The following is a 17,827-nucleotide window of genomic DNA, read 5'->3' as shown; positions in this document are numbered from 1 at the left end:
GCAATGAGTTCCGGCCATGCACACACAAACTTTGAAAGTGCGGGCAGGGGGAAAATAGAAATAGCACTCGAAAACGAAGGTTGTCTACGTTATTATGCTTCCTCTCTATCAACCCCACAGTGTCACAGTGTTAAAACTCCACATTTAAAAGGCTACTTCAATAAAGCGCGGTTGTTTACCCTTTTGATGTAAGAACATGAAAACCATTGGTAATGCCATCGATAAATATATGGATGACATTGAACAAGGGAGACCGGGGCAGATAATTACCATTTTACCCATCTGAAGGGACCCTGATGTTGGTTTAAACCCAAGAAATAATTGATGCATGCAATCACAAATTGGTTCTCCGCCTAAAATTTGGGCCCATTATTTCATTAGATGAAGCCACGTTCTTTGTGCCAAATTATTTGTGTCCAACACAGAAATTCAAATCCTGTTAGTCCTGATAATGTGCAGCATTTTCCGACCACGTCCAAACCAGTTTCAGTACTTTCACCGAACGTGCCGACTACTACCTTCAATTCCATACATTACACAGTAAGTGGGAAATATTTAGAATTTAAATTGATAGTTATTTGTCTGTTTGTTCATGCATATACGTTATGTGTGTGTGTGTCATTTAGGAACTATGCTGCACAGAAGTCCTTTCCTGAGGTGCCTTCTTGCATATGTAATTGGATGTTACTGTAAATAATTGCCTGGGCATGTGCCAGTGTGATGATGGCAATGATTTGTGTGTTTGTGTTTGTGTGACTGTAGGTGTGCAGAGTATGTGTGTATCTTTCTGTATGTTTGTGTGACTTGTGTGTGTGTGTGTGTGTGTGTGTGTGTGTGCGTGTGTGCATCTGCCCCATCCGTACTCCACTCTCAAGTCCCACTGATTCTCCTTTCCAGCCATGTTGAATCCTCTTTTCCTTATCAGGCGAGCCCAGGCCTGCATCAGGCTCTCCTTGCTATGACAGAGGCTACAACAATAGGCCTGCGATACCGCTGCTTAGCGCTGCGTTTCGGAGGGGAAACCTGCCACGGGCGCAGATTAACTACAACACACACACACACACAAAATAGATTGCAGCCTCCAAAACAAAACATTTTTCAGAATGCCTCCTCTTGATTAATGAAGCAATGACAAGAAGAAAAATATAATTTCTGAAACAGAAAAATCCACCACCACTTGTTAAAGTTTAGGGTTAGCTAACAATAAACATATTGGAGGGAGAGGGTGGGAAAAAATGGGTGCGATAAATGGCTTGAGTGATGGGCTGAATAATTTCTGGAGCTTCTTTTTATGTTTTTTTTTTGGTCGCACAGACCCATATTTCTACCCTTGTACTAAATTACACAACAATCACAGCCGATCGGTCTGACAGCATCTGTTCTCTCTCTGTCCCAGGTTAAAATTAGGACAGTATCTTGACATTTTTTTGCACTTCTGTAGTCCACAAACAAAAGCTCTCTGTTCACACTTTTAAGGCAGCACACAGTCTGCACAGACATGCCCCCCCTACACACACACACACACACACACACACACACATCAGTACAACACAAACAACACACTGAAGTGCACACATACTCAAACACGGGGACACACTTGTCCTCCTGTCAATATGAGACTTAACACTCGTATTTAGCAGAGTTAATAAAGGCATAATTAATAATTAAACAAAAACATAAAAGAGGATGACGCACATGCAGTAATATTTGCTCCTCTGCAGGACGGTTAATCTCGCACAGGTTTAAAACAAAAGCAAAATATTTCCACCTGTGATATTGGAAAGGTGTATTCAATGACATGATTATGATGATGTATGATTCACTGGTAATAGTTGAACACTGTGTTGAGACTAAATTGGTTATTCTATCTAATTAGCCTATAGCGCTTGCTGACTTTTATCACGTCCTTGTAACCTGTTTCAGTGCCTTTGTATCGGGGCCCCTGCATGAAAAACAGATTACTGTGGTAGATTTGTTTTTTTCTATTATTTTTTTTTAATAATAAACCTCTGCTCACAGCAAAAAAATTAGCAAATACACAATGAGTATATTAAGATAGAAGACAAGATACACAACTGTGTAGATCTTAATCTGGAATTAAGCAAGTCTCATGCATTTCAATTACTGTGTAATTTGCACTAAAAGGCCCTCAAAACACATAAAGACCACAATTCCATTGAATCCAGACTCATTACAGTGCACCTTGACTAAGCCCCAGTAATTAGCATTGGTAAGGCATTGTACAAGAGGCGGTAACACACTCATCAACCCACATTTACAACAGAGCTCTAAATCTGCTCCTCATTAATAGCCTGCCTCCCAATCAATTATTAACACCTACAATGGAAGCTAGGCTCACCAGGGCCAGGCCTCTTACTCCAGGCAAACTGTGGGCCACCTTCTCCTCCCAGTTCTGTCCGGCATAGGTAATTACCACTTTTAAAGACACCTGCTACTCAATAGCTTCGACCCAGACTGTTAATTTAGCCTCCCAATTGCAGACATTTATGTCTGAGTGTCACTATTAATTTGCGTTAATTTGGAGAGCAGGAGGAAGCCGGGCAGAGGCGTTGTCGGCAGTCGGCTGAATGTGCTCGTCGCTCACCTGCGCCGGGGCTGCGGCTGTAATTGGAGTCTAATGGTCTGATTGATCAGTGAGAGAAGTGAGGGATGAGAGGGTGCTCTGGCAGCTCCATCAGTCAGACAGGGAGAAGAGAGGAGAGGGGCAGGAAGAGGTACAGAGCGGGGAGAGCAGCTCACAGCGGAATGCTGGGTGCAGGGTGTTTTATTCTTTTTTAGATTTTCTTCTCTCTCTCTTACTTTTTTTGTCTTTGAGTCTGTTACTTGCTTTGAGGAGAGCCCTGTCTTCTTTACTTTTGCCTTACTTCTGACCTCAGGCCAGTTACAAAAGTTTTCAGTTCACACTCTGGTGTCTCTCTCTTTTACATTGGCTGATAGCCTACAGATTCTCTGAATAAACTGGATTTACTACCTCAGCATTTACTTACATGTGGAAAAGTTGTGTATTTGGATGAAATTATCACTCTGCGTGTATCTCTCTAAGAAACATAAAGACCACAAAAACACACAGCACAGTAAGACATATTAACTGTCCAACACAGTGCAAGGTGATCACACTAACAGGTCAGCAACAGCAATATCTATAACTCCAGCGCCTCATGCCAAGCCAAGTGCTTGGGGTCCACAGACCTGCCACAGCCGAGCCATCAGCTGTGAAATCTGCTTTCCTCTTTGATAAACGCTTGAGATGTGACCCTATCTCTGTCCTGCAGATGCCCAGATTTCCTGTCACGCCTTTTCCACTCCAGCTTCCTGTCTCCCCCACGCTCTCTCTCTTTTTCGAGCTCTATGCAGTACCTCTCTTTCCAGAGCTGCCTGGACAAGTGCACATAACGCTCCACTCACCTCTCTTTCCCAGCATCATCCATCACTTCGCTCAGCTGCTGAGGCTTGTCGTCCACCAGCAGCAGAACCAACATCGGCTCCCATGCCACAAGCCCATGTAGCTAGGTCAGCTCCCGTTTGCTGCCTCTGGGGACCTGTGAGCTACCTCCCCACACCTCCTCTCCTCCCATCCCCACCTCCATGGAACTACTCCATAGACGCCAGTCGGCCCTAACATATCCCCCGCCTAAATGGCTCTAACGGCGCCAAGGTCCTGCTCAAACCCACTGTAATTACTGTAAATTACTTTTAAGGAGTCCTAACACTTTTAGTCCCTGTCTGGGCGTGACGCCAACGTTTGAGGAACAGACCTTTGCCCCTTGTAAGGCATCATGCCAAAAATAGCTTGCCCTCTATAGAAAGTCAGATCTTGAATAGCGTGTCTAGATGAAGGAGCAGAATACGTTTGATTTCAGAGAGTATCTCACCAGCGGGTCATGTGTTTCCAAGCGTGAGAGAGGTGTCACTCCTGCCATATACCTGGGTGTCTTGGGGTAATTCATTCACCTATTCACATCTACAGTTAAAAAAACCCTAAGAGAGTAAAAAAAAGATTTAATAGTCTGTGGAGGTCACACATTATAAGATTGACTGGGAAAGCCTCCTAGCAGAGGTACAGAGACCCGTGAAGCCAAGAGCTTTTATTTCTCCCTCAGACTGTTTCTGCCAGCGTGTAACCCTGCTCTGCAGCACTGACCACACTGACATGCATCAAAACAACCATTTCTTTCTTCTCCCACATCCTCCTTTCTCTTCCCTCCCCTCACATTTGCTATTTTAACTTTCCCTTCTTGACGAGAGGAGTCAGAGTTTGTTCTTGTCTTGATGTGTTAGTATTTGAAGATGTGCACAACTCCCTCACGCCCCGCCGAAAGCGAGATACTGGGGATGCTGTCAGCGACTGCGTGTTTAACAAGGCATCTGATCGATGACTGGGGGCGTGATAACAAAAAAGAAAACAAAATAATAATAATAATAATAATTAGAATAAAAAAAGAGAAAGTCTACACTACTGTAAATGAGATGTGTCCCTTGTGGTTGCACACACAAAAACACACAACTGACTGATTCTGTCCCTGGCACAATGTGTAACAATTTACAATGAATCAAAAAAAAAAAAACACATGCCACTTAAGTCGACCAAGCCCTTTAATGAGAGATAGTGAGAAGCTGCTAACAGCCAGTACCCCATTTGAGAGCTGAAACTTAGGAGAGGAGGAGGAGGGCAAGCTGCAAAGCACTGAAAGGGTCCCCATGAGAAAAGACACACATGAGATCCTTAACGGCAATATGCCAGAGCTTTGCTTTTAATTGCGAGGCAAGTTTGGCATATACTGTAACCCCTCTGCAGCCTATTACAGGTGATGACCAGCACCTGCTCACTTAAAAAAAAAAAAAACTTGAGGAAAGTTGTGAATTCCTCAGAGGGCAGTTAGTTAAGAACTTATCACTTTTTTCTTCCGAGAGCAACGGGCAGCTACATGCGCCGAGCTCGGCGGCTAGTGTGTTAATTTTGTGAAGTTTGTATCTTCTGAAAACACCAAACAATTCAAAGAGAAGGTGCAATGAAATCTCTCCGTTAGTCTTAGGGCCACTTCAGGGGCACTTGAAGGTTGCTTCTGAGTGTATTTCTGGGAAATTCATGCATAGATTGCTTGAGAAATATAGGAGCGTGTGCTACTTTGATAGGAAACTTGAGGTGTTGCTCCGTCAAATCACTTTTCTACCCAAGGATAACTGGCTTTACCCGGAGAGAAGCCATATTTCATGGCTATAATACGGCCTGAGCTATTTAAAGCCACTGATGACTTCTAAAAACCATGAGGGAAGCTTAGAAAACAGACGAAACTGCTCTGAAATGATTTAATAAAGTTTCATATTTAAAGAATCTGGGAAAACGGGGGGGGCATCTGAGACCCGCGTCCTCATTGACTTGTCCTTATGTTTCTTAGCAGGATGAATGTGAGTTTGGTCACAAATTTAATAGGAATTTCTTAATTAATCCACGTGCAGAATGGAATATCAAAAGCTCGGAGGACGTGTCACTACACCAGAGCAGCAGGTCAACACGAGTCTCTGCTGGAAAAATAATGGACTGTGACTTCATTCATTCAGTTGAAGCCTGCGCCGAGCTCAAAACCCACCAATTAAAGTGTTTTGTCTTAGGATATGCAGATTAAATGGTTAAAGTAGACACACTTCAAAAGACTTTTATTGGGAGCCGGTTGGATCCCGGAAGAGTCACCTCGACAGCTTCAGATGTACGACTAGTAATCATGTTGCCATGGTTGCTAAAGGCAAAGTTTGACCAAATAGATTAATTTCACTTCAGGTTTTAATGAGCCTGACAGTTTTTGAAACTCAAGCAATATATAAGGTCTAATAGTGCATTTTAATAAGGCATGTTCTTTATGAATATAAAAGGCTTAAAAGTTGTAACTGATAGCAATTGAATAATTATAAATCATTCAATCATGCTTTACCGACTAATGAGGGCTTTGTGTTGTGGAACATTATATATGACGGATAAATTGGACCAATGCTTGGTTTCAATGACGGTACAACTTCATCTGGTCACTTCTTGGTTATTGCGACCTGTCGTGACAAACGGCTTCATACAGACTGTGCACAATTTGCCCACAGTGCTTTTAATAGTTCATGTGTTGGAGCTTCTTAAAACATTTAAGTTCTATTTCCTCGCATAACTATGGTGGGCTGCATAATATAACATGTTCAATTATACACAAAACAAGGACTTACCATTGCAGTGCTGTCAGTATTCATCTCAATCTTCCCCTCAAAGGGTCCCCATGTCGTACCCACAGGGAGCTGCTGTCGGCTGTGGATCCGGCGGTCACCGTCTTTAAGGAAGGCGTCCAGCTCTCCTATGAACACAACATAACCCAACGCAGTCAGCCATGGCGCTCTATAAAGCACACAAGTTCAACTTGAGATCACAGTTGTCCTTTTCCCCTCAAACCTACATGTGCGGTGACATTATTGCCTCAAAGCCCTGCAGTAAACGGTGAAGGTTAAAGCCCAACAGTTTCAAAATAGATAAGCCAATCAAGTGAACATCCATCTGATGTCGCTCCTCAGACACATGCCATGCTAACCATACTTGAAGAGATGTGTGGAGATAATCTCCCGTGAGGCAGTGCAGGCTTGCTGCTGTTCCTGACTGGGAAGGTATATTTCTGTTGTTCCAGGAAGGCTGGGCCCTTGTTAGTGCAGAGAAGAGCTCCACCTAATTAACACTGAGACCGAAAAGCACTCTTTTACTTTTACCGGTACTCACCTCGCTGACAAGCCCTGCTATCACATCTTTAAGATTCACTGCAGTTTTTCAGGATGGTGATTAATCAAATAGTTATGATAAACCCCATGGTAGCCCCTGACATAGTTTACCAAGTGTGTGTGTGTGTATGCGTGTGTGTGTGTGTGTGTGTGTGTGTGAGAGAGTGTACGCAGATCTCAAAAAGTACATTTCTGTCTGGTTGCCTTGACAACCCCAAGAAGTCTTGCTGTAGTTAGTGTGGTGATTCAGATCCATCTACTTATACAAATCCTCCCAGACACAAAAAGTTTGGGACACAGACTCGGACACAAAAGTCATCTTTCCATCACGTCAGTGACTTTCTTAAAGCTACAGTAGGTAGGGTAGCTAAGATAATTGTTGAATGTGGAGTCTCATCCCCAGGTTGTTAAAAAATTACATTTTAGGATCACAGCTCTCAGTCCGAATCCTCTCCCACCAAATGAGCATGGACAAACTTATTAAGGTTGCTTTGCTTTGCTTTGCATAGGCCGTTTTTTTTAACAATGCTGGAAGAGTGACCACTGCTTTGAAGAGCCAACACAAGCTTCCTCTCTCTGTAAACTACCCTGTGATTGGCCAAAGAGTTTTCCAAGGATAGACACCAGGGGCGGTTGCTGGTCTTTGACACAAAGGAAGTTCATTTCAGGCCCAGATATTTATGCATAAATTCTTACATAAATTCTGGAGGCTGCTATGGAAATACGTGATAAACAGCTGATTCTGAACGTTCTAGCGCACGTTTAGCATTGAAGCAGAGTCCAGATGAAGTGTAAAAATCTAGAATTAGAATTATTGCTCAAAATCTAGAATTAGAATTATTGCTCAAAAATGTCAAAAAATACGTAGCCTACTGATATTTGATCAATCCACTGACCATTGTGAGGTCAGAGATCTCGGTAAGCCACAAATCATTGGCATTGTTCTGGGACTGTCCAATGAAAGCCATATCACGTACCCTAGCTCATAATTACGACGCATTTTTATTCAGTCAAACTCTACACAAGTTGTTAACATTGTGTCTCTTTAACCTATTTGCTCACACATGTGGCTAATAGGTATTCAGGGCACCCAGTTCAAGCTGAGTGGGCTGAAGTGATCAGTGAACTTTCTGACGCGTACGTGGAATAATGACCTATTCAGTCCTGCTCTAGTCTGCAAATATCAGCTGTGTATCTGCAGCACGTTGTTGTGTCTGTCTGCTGTGGCTGCTATGGAAATGCATGCTTATGTGCACCTTCCCATGCATAAACATGATCCAACCATTAGCCTGGTGTTATTGCCCGCCACAAATGATGATCCTTTACTCATCAGCGGTGGTCACTCCGATAACGGTAAAATGCTAAATGTCACCCATAATGAACACTCACTTGACCAGGCCTTTAGATACAAAATCTGTAAAAAAAAACGAAATATATATATATATATATATATATATATATATATATATGCTGTATATAAAAACTATTTTCATTTTTCGGAATAGACACACAAACAAGGGGAAGGAACAGCTTTGTTTCCCTCTCTCTTTCTTCTTCAGTGTCTGCTCTCCACCTTCCATATTCCTGCTGTTGCATGCTGTCTTCCTGGTGCTGCAGTGGAAGGTGGGTAAGCTCATTACAGAGAAATAATTAAACATTGGTACACAGCTGGTCATCATCACTGAGAGCAACAGCCACCGCTTGATGCATTCTGTTTGTCCTCAGATAAGACCCGCGGCCTTTAACCGCTTGGACGCAAGTTCCTGTTTAGCCCTGCTTGACATGCACAGCTGTAGTCATTCTCAGCCAAAGATTTTGATTCCTTTCCCCATTCCTTTCTTCCTTTCTTTCTGTCTTTTTTTTTTTTTTTAGGTGGGATGCTTAGAGTAAAAAAAAGGGGGTAATGGGTAGGTGTGAGAAGGGGGGTTTGATTCAATTTGTGCGGTTTGTGGTTCACCATGTTTGGGTGCCAGTTGTGTGCATCTCACACCAAATGTTGCCTGAAGACCTTGGCTCACAGATGGCTTGTCACATCTGTTGCTGATACCAGTGGAAGATCACATAAACACCCGCGGATGAATAATGAGTTCCCTTTATGGACCTGTCTGTGTGTGTTCTATACATCAACATTAACTCATCGACGTACAACTCGTCACAAACAAATGTAGATCAAATGCGTCAGCTGTGGTGGTAAACCTGCAAACGACAAAACACAATCAGGTGGAAAGCCGATTGCCAATGCGGAGATTTCACAAAGCCAGCGCCCGTGTCCTCTCTTCAGCTTCTTCTCATCATCCAGTTCTCAAATGCCACACGCTTGGCATAACGTGAGCCCATGATGTGGCTCAAGTGACGTACCCCCCGCCTCTGAATCCCAACCAGCCCATCTCTCTCTCTCTCTGCCACCTTCACCCTTTACACCCACCATCATTACCTCCACCACCTACCCCCCAAACCCCACCCCACCCCCACCCTCGATAAGATCATCATCTGTCGCTAGACTCTAGGGTCTGTTCCTGCACTCCACAGATACTTGGCAGACCAAAGAATGTCCCTTTGTGTGGAGAGATCCCCCTCAGATAGCACCCAAGATGCTCCATTCTGGCATCTGTTTGTTTTCTTCTTCTTCTTCTTCTTTTTTTATATGTGTATGTGTGTCCTGTCTTTCTTTTCTGTTATGGTGTGGAGGAAGAGGGAACCTCATCTCTCCATTCAGTAGCATGGTAATGAGTTTCTCACTGGCAGGGTGCCAGCCTAGTGTGACTTAAAGAATAAATGGGTGCGGATACTGACAGATAGAGACCCCAACAGAGGCAAAGTATCACCATCTACTTTTAAATATCATATGCTAATGTACCAAATAAACTTGGCATACAATTTTATAAGAGCTATATTCTATTGAAGCTTTTCATTTATACTACTGACCTACACTTATTGTTTTGGTCGCTGCTTTATACGATTAAAGAATAAAATAGCTGAATAGTTTGAAAAGCATTATTTTAGACACATTTGGTTTCATATGTGTCTCACATTATGTCGTACCTTTGGTCGAATTTGTGTAGAACTGGTCTTCAGTTTTGTTTTGTAAATTACACACGCACAGGACATAGTATATAAATCTCATTTCTAAAGGAATTCTACACATTTGAGCATATTTTAGGTCTGCAACATAAATCGCTGTGCTGGATTCTTTGAAATACAATGATAGATTCACCTTCCATGAATGTAGTTTTCTTAATATGATTTCTTGCCTACAAGGTCAGCTAATGGTCAGAAATGACAAATGACATCATCATCTAACTCCTGTAATGAATCTGCTCTAGCTATGTTCTTGCTATTCTAGTTCAAAAAGAAGGAGAGCGAGCGAGAGTGAAATAAATTACCCCAGGACACTACAAATACTCTGATTATCAGCTCAGCTTAAGGTTTACTTCACCTTGTATCACACGCATATTAAGAGTGAGCAAAGATGATAAAGGGAAACAAAGAATGATAGAATAGAGACAAGTGGGGGAATGTGCTGACGCTTCGCACAGCAGACAATCCCTCTTGATATCGAGCCGTACCTTTGAATCAAAGCAAATAAAGGACTGCTGTTCAAAGTTCAACAACCTGTGTGTGGCAATTCATTGATGTCCCCTGAATCCAGTCATCTCCGCTGATAGGCTGTGTTATAGAGCCAGCAAAATGGGCTATAAATTAATATACTATGAGAGAGCCATATGGGGTGAAATGGAATGAATGCACTGTATCAGTTCAACAAAAGGTGCCACATCTTTAAAGTAGATATGCGATATGAAATTTTCCAGCTGAAGGAGAAATGTCACAGAGCTTTGATAAGACAACGATGAACACCTCACCTCACACTGCCGAAACCAGCCACTATTATCAGGTCCCAGTGAGCAAAATGCATCATTTATAACCCAGAGCCCACAATATAATCTCAGCGAGAGGCGCTTGTTTTAAAACAGTGTAGAACCCCCCACTAACAGGAGCATCAGCTCTCCTCCCCCTCCTCCACCAGCCACCAGTAGACCCAAACCCACTTTGACTTCCCGGCCCTGGTCCAAGACAACAGGGAGAAAGTTGACTTTGCAAGTCTCCCGGCAACCACAAGAGTTTTGCCACATGGAGTGGGGACAGTGTGGGGGGGAAAGCACGGGTGGTAGTGGGTTCAAACCTTCAGGTCAGGCTTGTTTTCAGGCATCGGACATCTTGGGTGGGAAAGAGTTAAACAAGCCGAGGGGATTAGAGCACATTAGCTGTGAGCAGGGGGTCATGGGGCGGCGTGGGGGTTGTTGGGGTTCCTGTTGGTGGGAAGATCCCAACCCCTGTGTAAGCGAGGGAGACCCAATAATGCTTGCAACGTATCCAGAAAGTGCTGGACTTGAAGATTGATAATAGATGCAACTAAAAAAACCTTTTCATTCATGCTCTGTGTCTTCTTAAAATATGTGGAGGATTGATAATTTCATCTCTTCCAACAAGTGGGAACTACACCTTTAATAAAACCACCAAATCATAATTGAGGCGAGTCTGACAGGCTTCATACACATCCACCACCCTGACTTGACCTCCACAGCCTTGCTCACAAAACAATAGCACGCTACATCTGGCAGTGGAGGCGAACATATATCAAGAGGTGTGGACATAATATGGACATAACTCAGGGGGGGCTGGAAATGGGCAGGATATTATAGCCGCACATGCGTACACCAATCGCACACAGCTTGTGCTGTGCGGTGCATTATCGACGCAGAGACTGTTGTTTGGTGTCACTGAGTGAATTGAAATATACCGGCTGTCAGGCACTCCGTTTCATCAAAAGCCCAGCAAAGTTGAGCAGCACGCGCGCCGACAACGATCTCCGAGACATCCATCTTTAGCGCGGCGCTGCAGTTTCTATTGATAGCATGTAAAGTGAGACAGCAAAACTTAAAGAATGACTGTCCTCACACCGAGATACCGCCGTATCGCCGACAACATCTAGAGGACACACACCACTCCTGCGGGAATCTGATTACTTTAAATGCTTTTCTTTAAAATTTCACAACCATCAAAAGGACATTACTGCACCTGAGTGTGTCAGGATGAATGAGTAATTGATGTTGCGTACAGCGTGAGTGCATGTATTTCAAACAGATGGATAAAAAAGAGCAGCAGGCTTTTCTGCCCGGTCCTCAGTAAAACACAGCATTACACCTAATAATTATTTAAAGATAATAAAAGAAAGACTCGCACGTCAACAAGTCGGCACTGAAATATCAATCCAGACAAGATTTCAGCCAAAAAAAAGTCATATTGCTACCTTTGTTTGATACTGTGCAGTTAATTTAGGAGGATACTATTTTTAAAAGTGCTCCTGAATCTCCTCCCAAGTCAATTACCAGGCTGCAACTTCCCCTGGGTAACGGTGAATTCTGTTTTTTTCCTGGGTGACCTAGTTGTCTTTTGTGAGTAGGTTTTAGCCGGAGCAGTTTGACAGTCAACAGATAAGATGGATTAAGCTTCTTTTTTTTTTCATCCAGTTTTGATGTGAACAGCGTAAAAGCGGGTTAAATCATTGAGTTTCAGGAGTATTTTTAAATGCCTGGAGATAGCGTGATAAAGGAGCTAAACCTAAGACTTGGGCTGGGAAGGTCAAGGTCACAGCTTTGGAGAGCAGTTACCCAGTGACAGGGGCCAGCGGATCGCTGCAGCCGAGCCCACCTCTCTTCACTCCGAGAAAAGATACACGAAAGGAGTGAAACAAAATCCAGCGAGAGCTCAACGGGCGGCATCAAAGAGCAGCGCACCCTTGCTATGTGTGGGTGCCTCTGTGTGTGTGTGTGTGTGTGCGCACAAATAAGCCTGTGTGTGAGGGTGGAGGGGTGTTGTTTGATTCCTGCATGGATTTGCACGCATGCATGAATGAGATGAGTGTGTGTGTGTGTGTGTGTACACTGTAAATTCTCGTTCCTCCATGAACAACTAGCTCCATAATTATGTTTTGATTATTTGCGCGTACTAAAATAAAACAGCAATTAATCTGTTGATGTATGTCAGAGAAAATAGAAGTACGGCGTACATATTAAACAGAGCAATACACCATTAAAACAAAATCACATTTTGAGGATATAATTTGTACAACACCCCCATCACCACCCCTCTCATCTCCTCACCTCCCTGAAACCTGATCTGACGCTGTGCTTTACATACACACAGGAGTTGACAGCCGTACAGTCACGTGACACCGCTGCAGCCAATCCTCGGTTCATTTGGATTTTTAAGCTACACGGTGATGAAGCCACTGGAGCATTAGAAAAGGTGAAGAGCTGACGGGGGGGGGGGGGGAAACAAACGAACAACCCAGTGCAATGCACGTGGGTCACCCGCGGCATGTAACATGTTAGTTTATCACATGTCACATCTGGTCAACACCAAGAGGTATTTGGTTCGAAAACATTTCTGAGGGGACATCTTTAGACACATTCTGTGGACATCTATTCCCCCTCTGCTCCTCATGTCGGTGACAGGGGAGAGTAATCCTATACACAGGCTGCTATTGTGAAATGAGAAACTAGCCTCCTTCACTGCCAGAGACCAGATGCACCTCTCTCCCTCTCTCCCTCTCTCTCTCTCTCTGTCCTAATCTGTAAACGACTTAAAGGAGCCTTATCTCCGGGCTCTTCTGCTTCATTTCATGCTTGATTTACTTTAATTTGTCTGATAGGGCACAAGGATTTGGAAATGGCCCATCTTTCGGTGGAAAATGTTCTGATTTTTCTCTGGCATTGTTATGTGGAGGTTTTTGACTTTTCTCTCTCCCCCTCTCTCTCTCTCTCCTCCTCCTCTTTCTCCATCTCCATCTCTCGCTCACTCTCCTCTACCTCCCTCTCTCTCTTTCTTTCTCCATCCTCTCTCTTTTTTTCCCCCTCCAGAGGGGGAGGAGGGGTGTGTGTGTGTGTGTGTGTGTGTGTGTGTGTGAGGGGGGAATCTTGCTCCAGTGCAACAGTCTGTTTGAGTGCATTTAGATTCAAGCTAACACAGCAGAAACAAGTTTTCCATGAGGTGTGATTTAGTGATGGGCGACGGCAACACTGGAGTCGTGTTTGCCTTTCAGATCCACATTGGGCACAGAGCAGCCGAGTGCTTCAAACCACAAAGATCTTATGTTTAAGTTAAGAGGCGACTGGCCCTACAGTTTCGCAAGTGGGTGAGCGGTTGGAGCTGATAAAGTTGCTCCACAATGAAGGACAGGGACAAGCGGCATGTCTACAGATGCCTCAAGTTCTTTTTCTGCTGGCGGAACTCAAGTACTTGCATGACTGTCTGGCGGCTCCCATCACCGAGACATTTCCCCCCACTTCTATTTAGTGACTGAATGACAGCAGAGGCAGTGGGCTATGATTAGAGAGAAGCCCATATCTTACCAGATCCTGAATAATCTCCATCCCCTCCCACCAATAAGGAAGGCATGGAGGCGGCACGAAAAGCCAGAGTAAAAGAGGCAAGGAGAACGGGCAGTGAGTACAGAGATGTCATATGCTGTGGATCCACTAGCCCCTGTGACACACTCACTGTGCAAAAATCTTAATTCAGTCAGTCTGAAAAATGACGTCCTCTTAATCAAAGACAAGTTTACATTCAAATCTAAGCAGAAAAAAAAACCCCTGTGATCCATGTTCAACAGTTTCAACATGATGGCTTTTAATAAAAAAAACAAACAAAAAAACAAAGATTTCAATTTCCCTGACATCAAACGTCACTAACCCCACCCCCAAACAGAATGTGCATAAATAAATGGTTAACTACATACACACACATACACAAGTACACAGAGGAAGAAACGGGGAGACGATTGAAATTCATCTCACAGCCTGAATTTACTTAACTGCGGGTCTGTGCACGGTGATAAACGGAGTGATGATCCGGCAACACGTCTTTATCCATGCTTTGCTTTAATTAACAGCGGCTTGTTTGTTGAAAAGATGATTAATATGCCAATGAAAATTGCATAATTGAATACCACAACACTCGCACAATCAGGGAGGAACATGCCATTTTTTATTAACTTTTTATTATCATTATTATTGCTATTATTTGGTATTTTAATTCACTTGACAAGTGGGCTCTACTCCCCCACCCCCCACTCCCCGTCAGATCTAAACTGGAAAATAAAGGAGATGGAGGTGGAATTGGCGTGACCAGCGGGCCAAGCCGAACCCAGCTGAGCCCAGCTGTTCATCACCAATGGGAGGCCTTCACATGCGGGGGCACTGTTCAACTATCAGTACCTTTCAAATGTGTGTGCGTTTTAAAGAGGGGGAGCAGGGGACAGGGGTTTTAGGGGAGATGTGCCTTGGGTGGCACTGACTGCGTGGCCAAATAAGAATGTAAAGAATGTGAATAAATGTATGAAGAGTCATGCATACCAAACAAAGCGCCATTTGAATCACTTTGCGTTTAGATTTTTACGAAAAAGACTTGCAAATCCATGCATGGAGAGGAACTGCAAAGCGAAGTCACTCAAATACAATACGCCGTAGTGTTTTATGTAAAATGGCCAAAAGAAATGAAGAAAATCCACATGCGATGTAAGTTTCAGTTGAGAAATCCAGAGTTTACCCAGTGTTTTATCCCCAAGCACAGTCTGCACAAGTGTCTCCATGTTAATGTTAAATACACACATCAAATATTCAGCCAATTACAATGATACCTTTTAGAGAGAAACGCATGCAGCTACAGCGCCTGGGAGGACGCGTCGCAGAACAAACATATGCAGAGAGCAAAAGGAAGACGCAATGGGTGTCAAGTCCCTGAGAGCAGAAACACCACCGGCAGCCATTCTTTAACTCCGCCTCTTATTTAGCAATATTTCTCTCGCTCTCTTTTTTCTGATTTTCTTGGACTTGTTCATGTGCTGTAATACTCATAGTACAAAGACAGCATTCCTACTGGACACAAATTGGGCTGAAATGCAGACAAAGTGGCTGAAAGTGAATTATCTTATTCTGGGAATTGTCACTAGGCTGCATCCCATGTTTCCACACAAAACAGTGTGGCATCGCCTTAGATGATAAGAACAGTGATTGCATTTTGCCCTATTTTAGATTATATAACTAACAACCATGAAGTTCCTCCATAAAGCCTCTTAGTATAGCGGATCAGTGACTAAATTTGCATCAATGCAGCCTAGGAGTACAGTGATTTGTCTAATCTCTTGTTGCATATTTCATCACGATCATCGCACATTGTGAATCTTGTGAGTGTGCACGTGTGTGGCATTGAAGAGAGGGTGTCTTCTCTGCACACAGGTGATCCATACAGTAAATAAGCCTTCATCAATAAGAAATATTTGGGTAAAAGCGCACAATGTTTACACATAGCAATTTAATTTTACATCACTCAGGCCCCAGAGGGGCTGATGATGGACTTCCATCATCACTATCAGCAATCTGAGTGTCATTCATGTTTGTGAGATTTGTCAGAAGACTTTGAATAAACCCCTGGAGCAGTGAGATAAAACCTCCATTTGCTTACGGAGAACTGCCACGATCCACATCTAAATTTCTTGATGACAAGACGGCGAAAACAGGAGGGGTGGGGGGGTGGGGAGTGGAGGGGTGACTTGAATGAAAGCCTGCACTAAAAGTTTTCAGTTTGCTGATATAACAGTCAAGTGTGTCTATAAGTCTACTTAAAACGCTTAGGTATCAGTGGAGACAGCTGCGACAGCCTCGTCTTATGATTCTGTCGAGACACTACACTATCAAACCTTTCATACAGCTCCCAAGCTACATTTCCGGTGACAAAGGCTTTGCCAAAGCCTCCTGAAGGATTCATCTATATCCTAATATTTCCAATCCAATTTAACTGGAGCAGCTGGAGTGGTCTGAGCACTAGTTTACCAATCTTTGCTTTCCAAGACTCTGTGTGCAGAAGGCTTGAGGGGTTCAATCAATGGTGCTTTGATCTCGGCTGGAACCATAATTATTTAACATTGTTACAAGGATTTCTCTAATCCATCCTACCATTAAATCCCTTTTACACCCTCATCTTCTGCAGCCTAATCTGCATCTGGGTGCTCCGCTTGTCTCTCTCGCTCATTTCGGCTCGCCCCTCCTTCCTTGACGACACCCTGACTTTATAATGGACTTGGGTGCTGAGTTAGAAAAAAAGCCTTGTTTACTGAGAGCAGCCTGACTGAACTGTCCTCGTACGAAGTGTCCCTGTTTAATCATTTCAAAGTTTTTTCGCCGCACTTCAGCCGGAGTTTTGGTATATTCACTTTTAGTTTATTTGGGGGCTCACATTTATTCCTTCATTCCTTGACTTTGAGGATCACAGGGAGAGCTGGAGCAAAAGGTGGCCATGGTGCCAGTCCATTTCAGGGCCAAACACCTTTTTTTACAATTGTGGTTAAATTTGGAGGAAATGTCTTAATGAAAACCCTGTTGCCTCCATCATAATAAAGTTTCTTTGGATGAACTGACGGAATGTATAAGTTCAGGTGACAGATGCCCAAAGAGGTTTAATCCCATCTGTTTATTTCAGTGATCACTTTGACTCCAAACAAAAAAGGTTCCCACTGTCCTTCTGCAAATATTTGCATTTCTGTGTTCCACCATGATATAAATAGCAGCACGGGCAACCGCAAACATTTGTTGAGGCACCTGCCACACTATTGTGGCCATCTGGTCCTCCAGTTCTCATAGCACGACATATGTGCATTAAACCTGAAATGGTTATTGTTTTTTTTTATTTCTGGAGACTGGAAGACGATGGATCGGTCACAGACCCTTCTGGGTTGATTGGAGTCAAAAATGAGATTCAAGACTTTTTACATCTGAGTGAAGCTGCCTTGTTTTCCTCCAGCAAGTGCCTGTTTGATTCCTTCAGAAGGGGAAGGAAGGAGGTTGACGGACGTTTTTCGGGGTGTTCTTGCTCTTTGCTTGTGCTAAGTCTGTGTCTGACCATCAGGTAGATTCTCAGATGGCCGCCCCTTCAGGAGACCTCTGCCTTGCCCTGGCCAATGCCCAGCTGGCACTGAGAGCGGAGCAAGCTGGACCATGCCAGCCATCAG

The 17,827-nt window shown here is 43.6% G+C and overlaps 1 protein-coding gene across 2 annotated transcripts in view; it reads right to left on the bottom strand.

The window, feature by feature from the left end:
- Positions 1 to 17,827, bottom strand: part of zfpm2a (zinc finger protein, FOG family member 2a) — a 113,540-nt gene that overhangs the window by 52,051 nt on the left and 43,662 nt on the right. For both annotated transcript variants that reach the window (XM_058648140.1, XM_058648141.1), the window contains exon 4: positions 6,226 to 6,350. In XM_058648140.1, coding sequence (XP_058504123.1) covers positions 6,226 to 6,350 — 125 coding nt within the window. The remainder of the gene's footprint in view (positions 1 to 6,225; positions 6,351 to 17,827) is intronic.

The sequence above is a fragment of the Solea solea genome, chromosome 13 (assembly GCF_958295425.1).
Source record: "Solea solea chromosome 13, fSolSol10.1, whole genome shotgun sequence".
Lineage (NCBI taxonomy): Eukaryota > Metazoa > Chordata > Actinopteri > Pleuronectiformes > Soleidae > Solea > Solea solea.
Note: the sequence above shows the minus strand (reverse complement) of the source record. Positions and strands in the feature narration are given on the sequence as shown.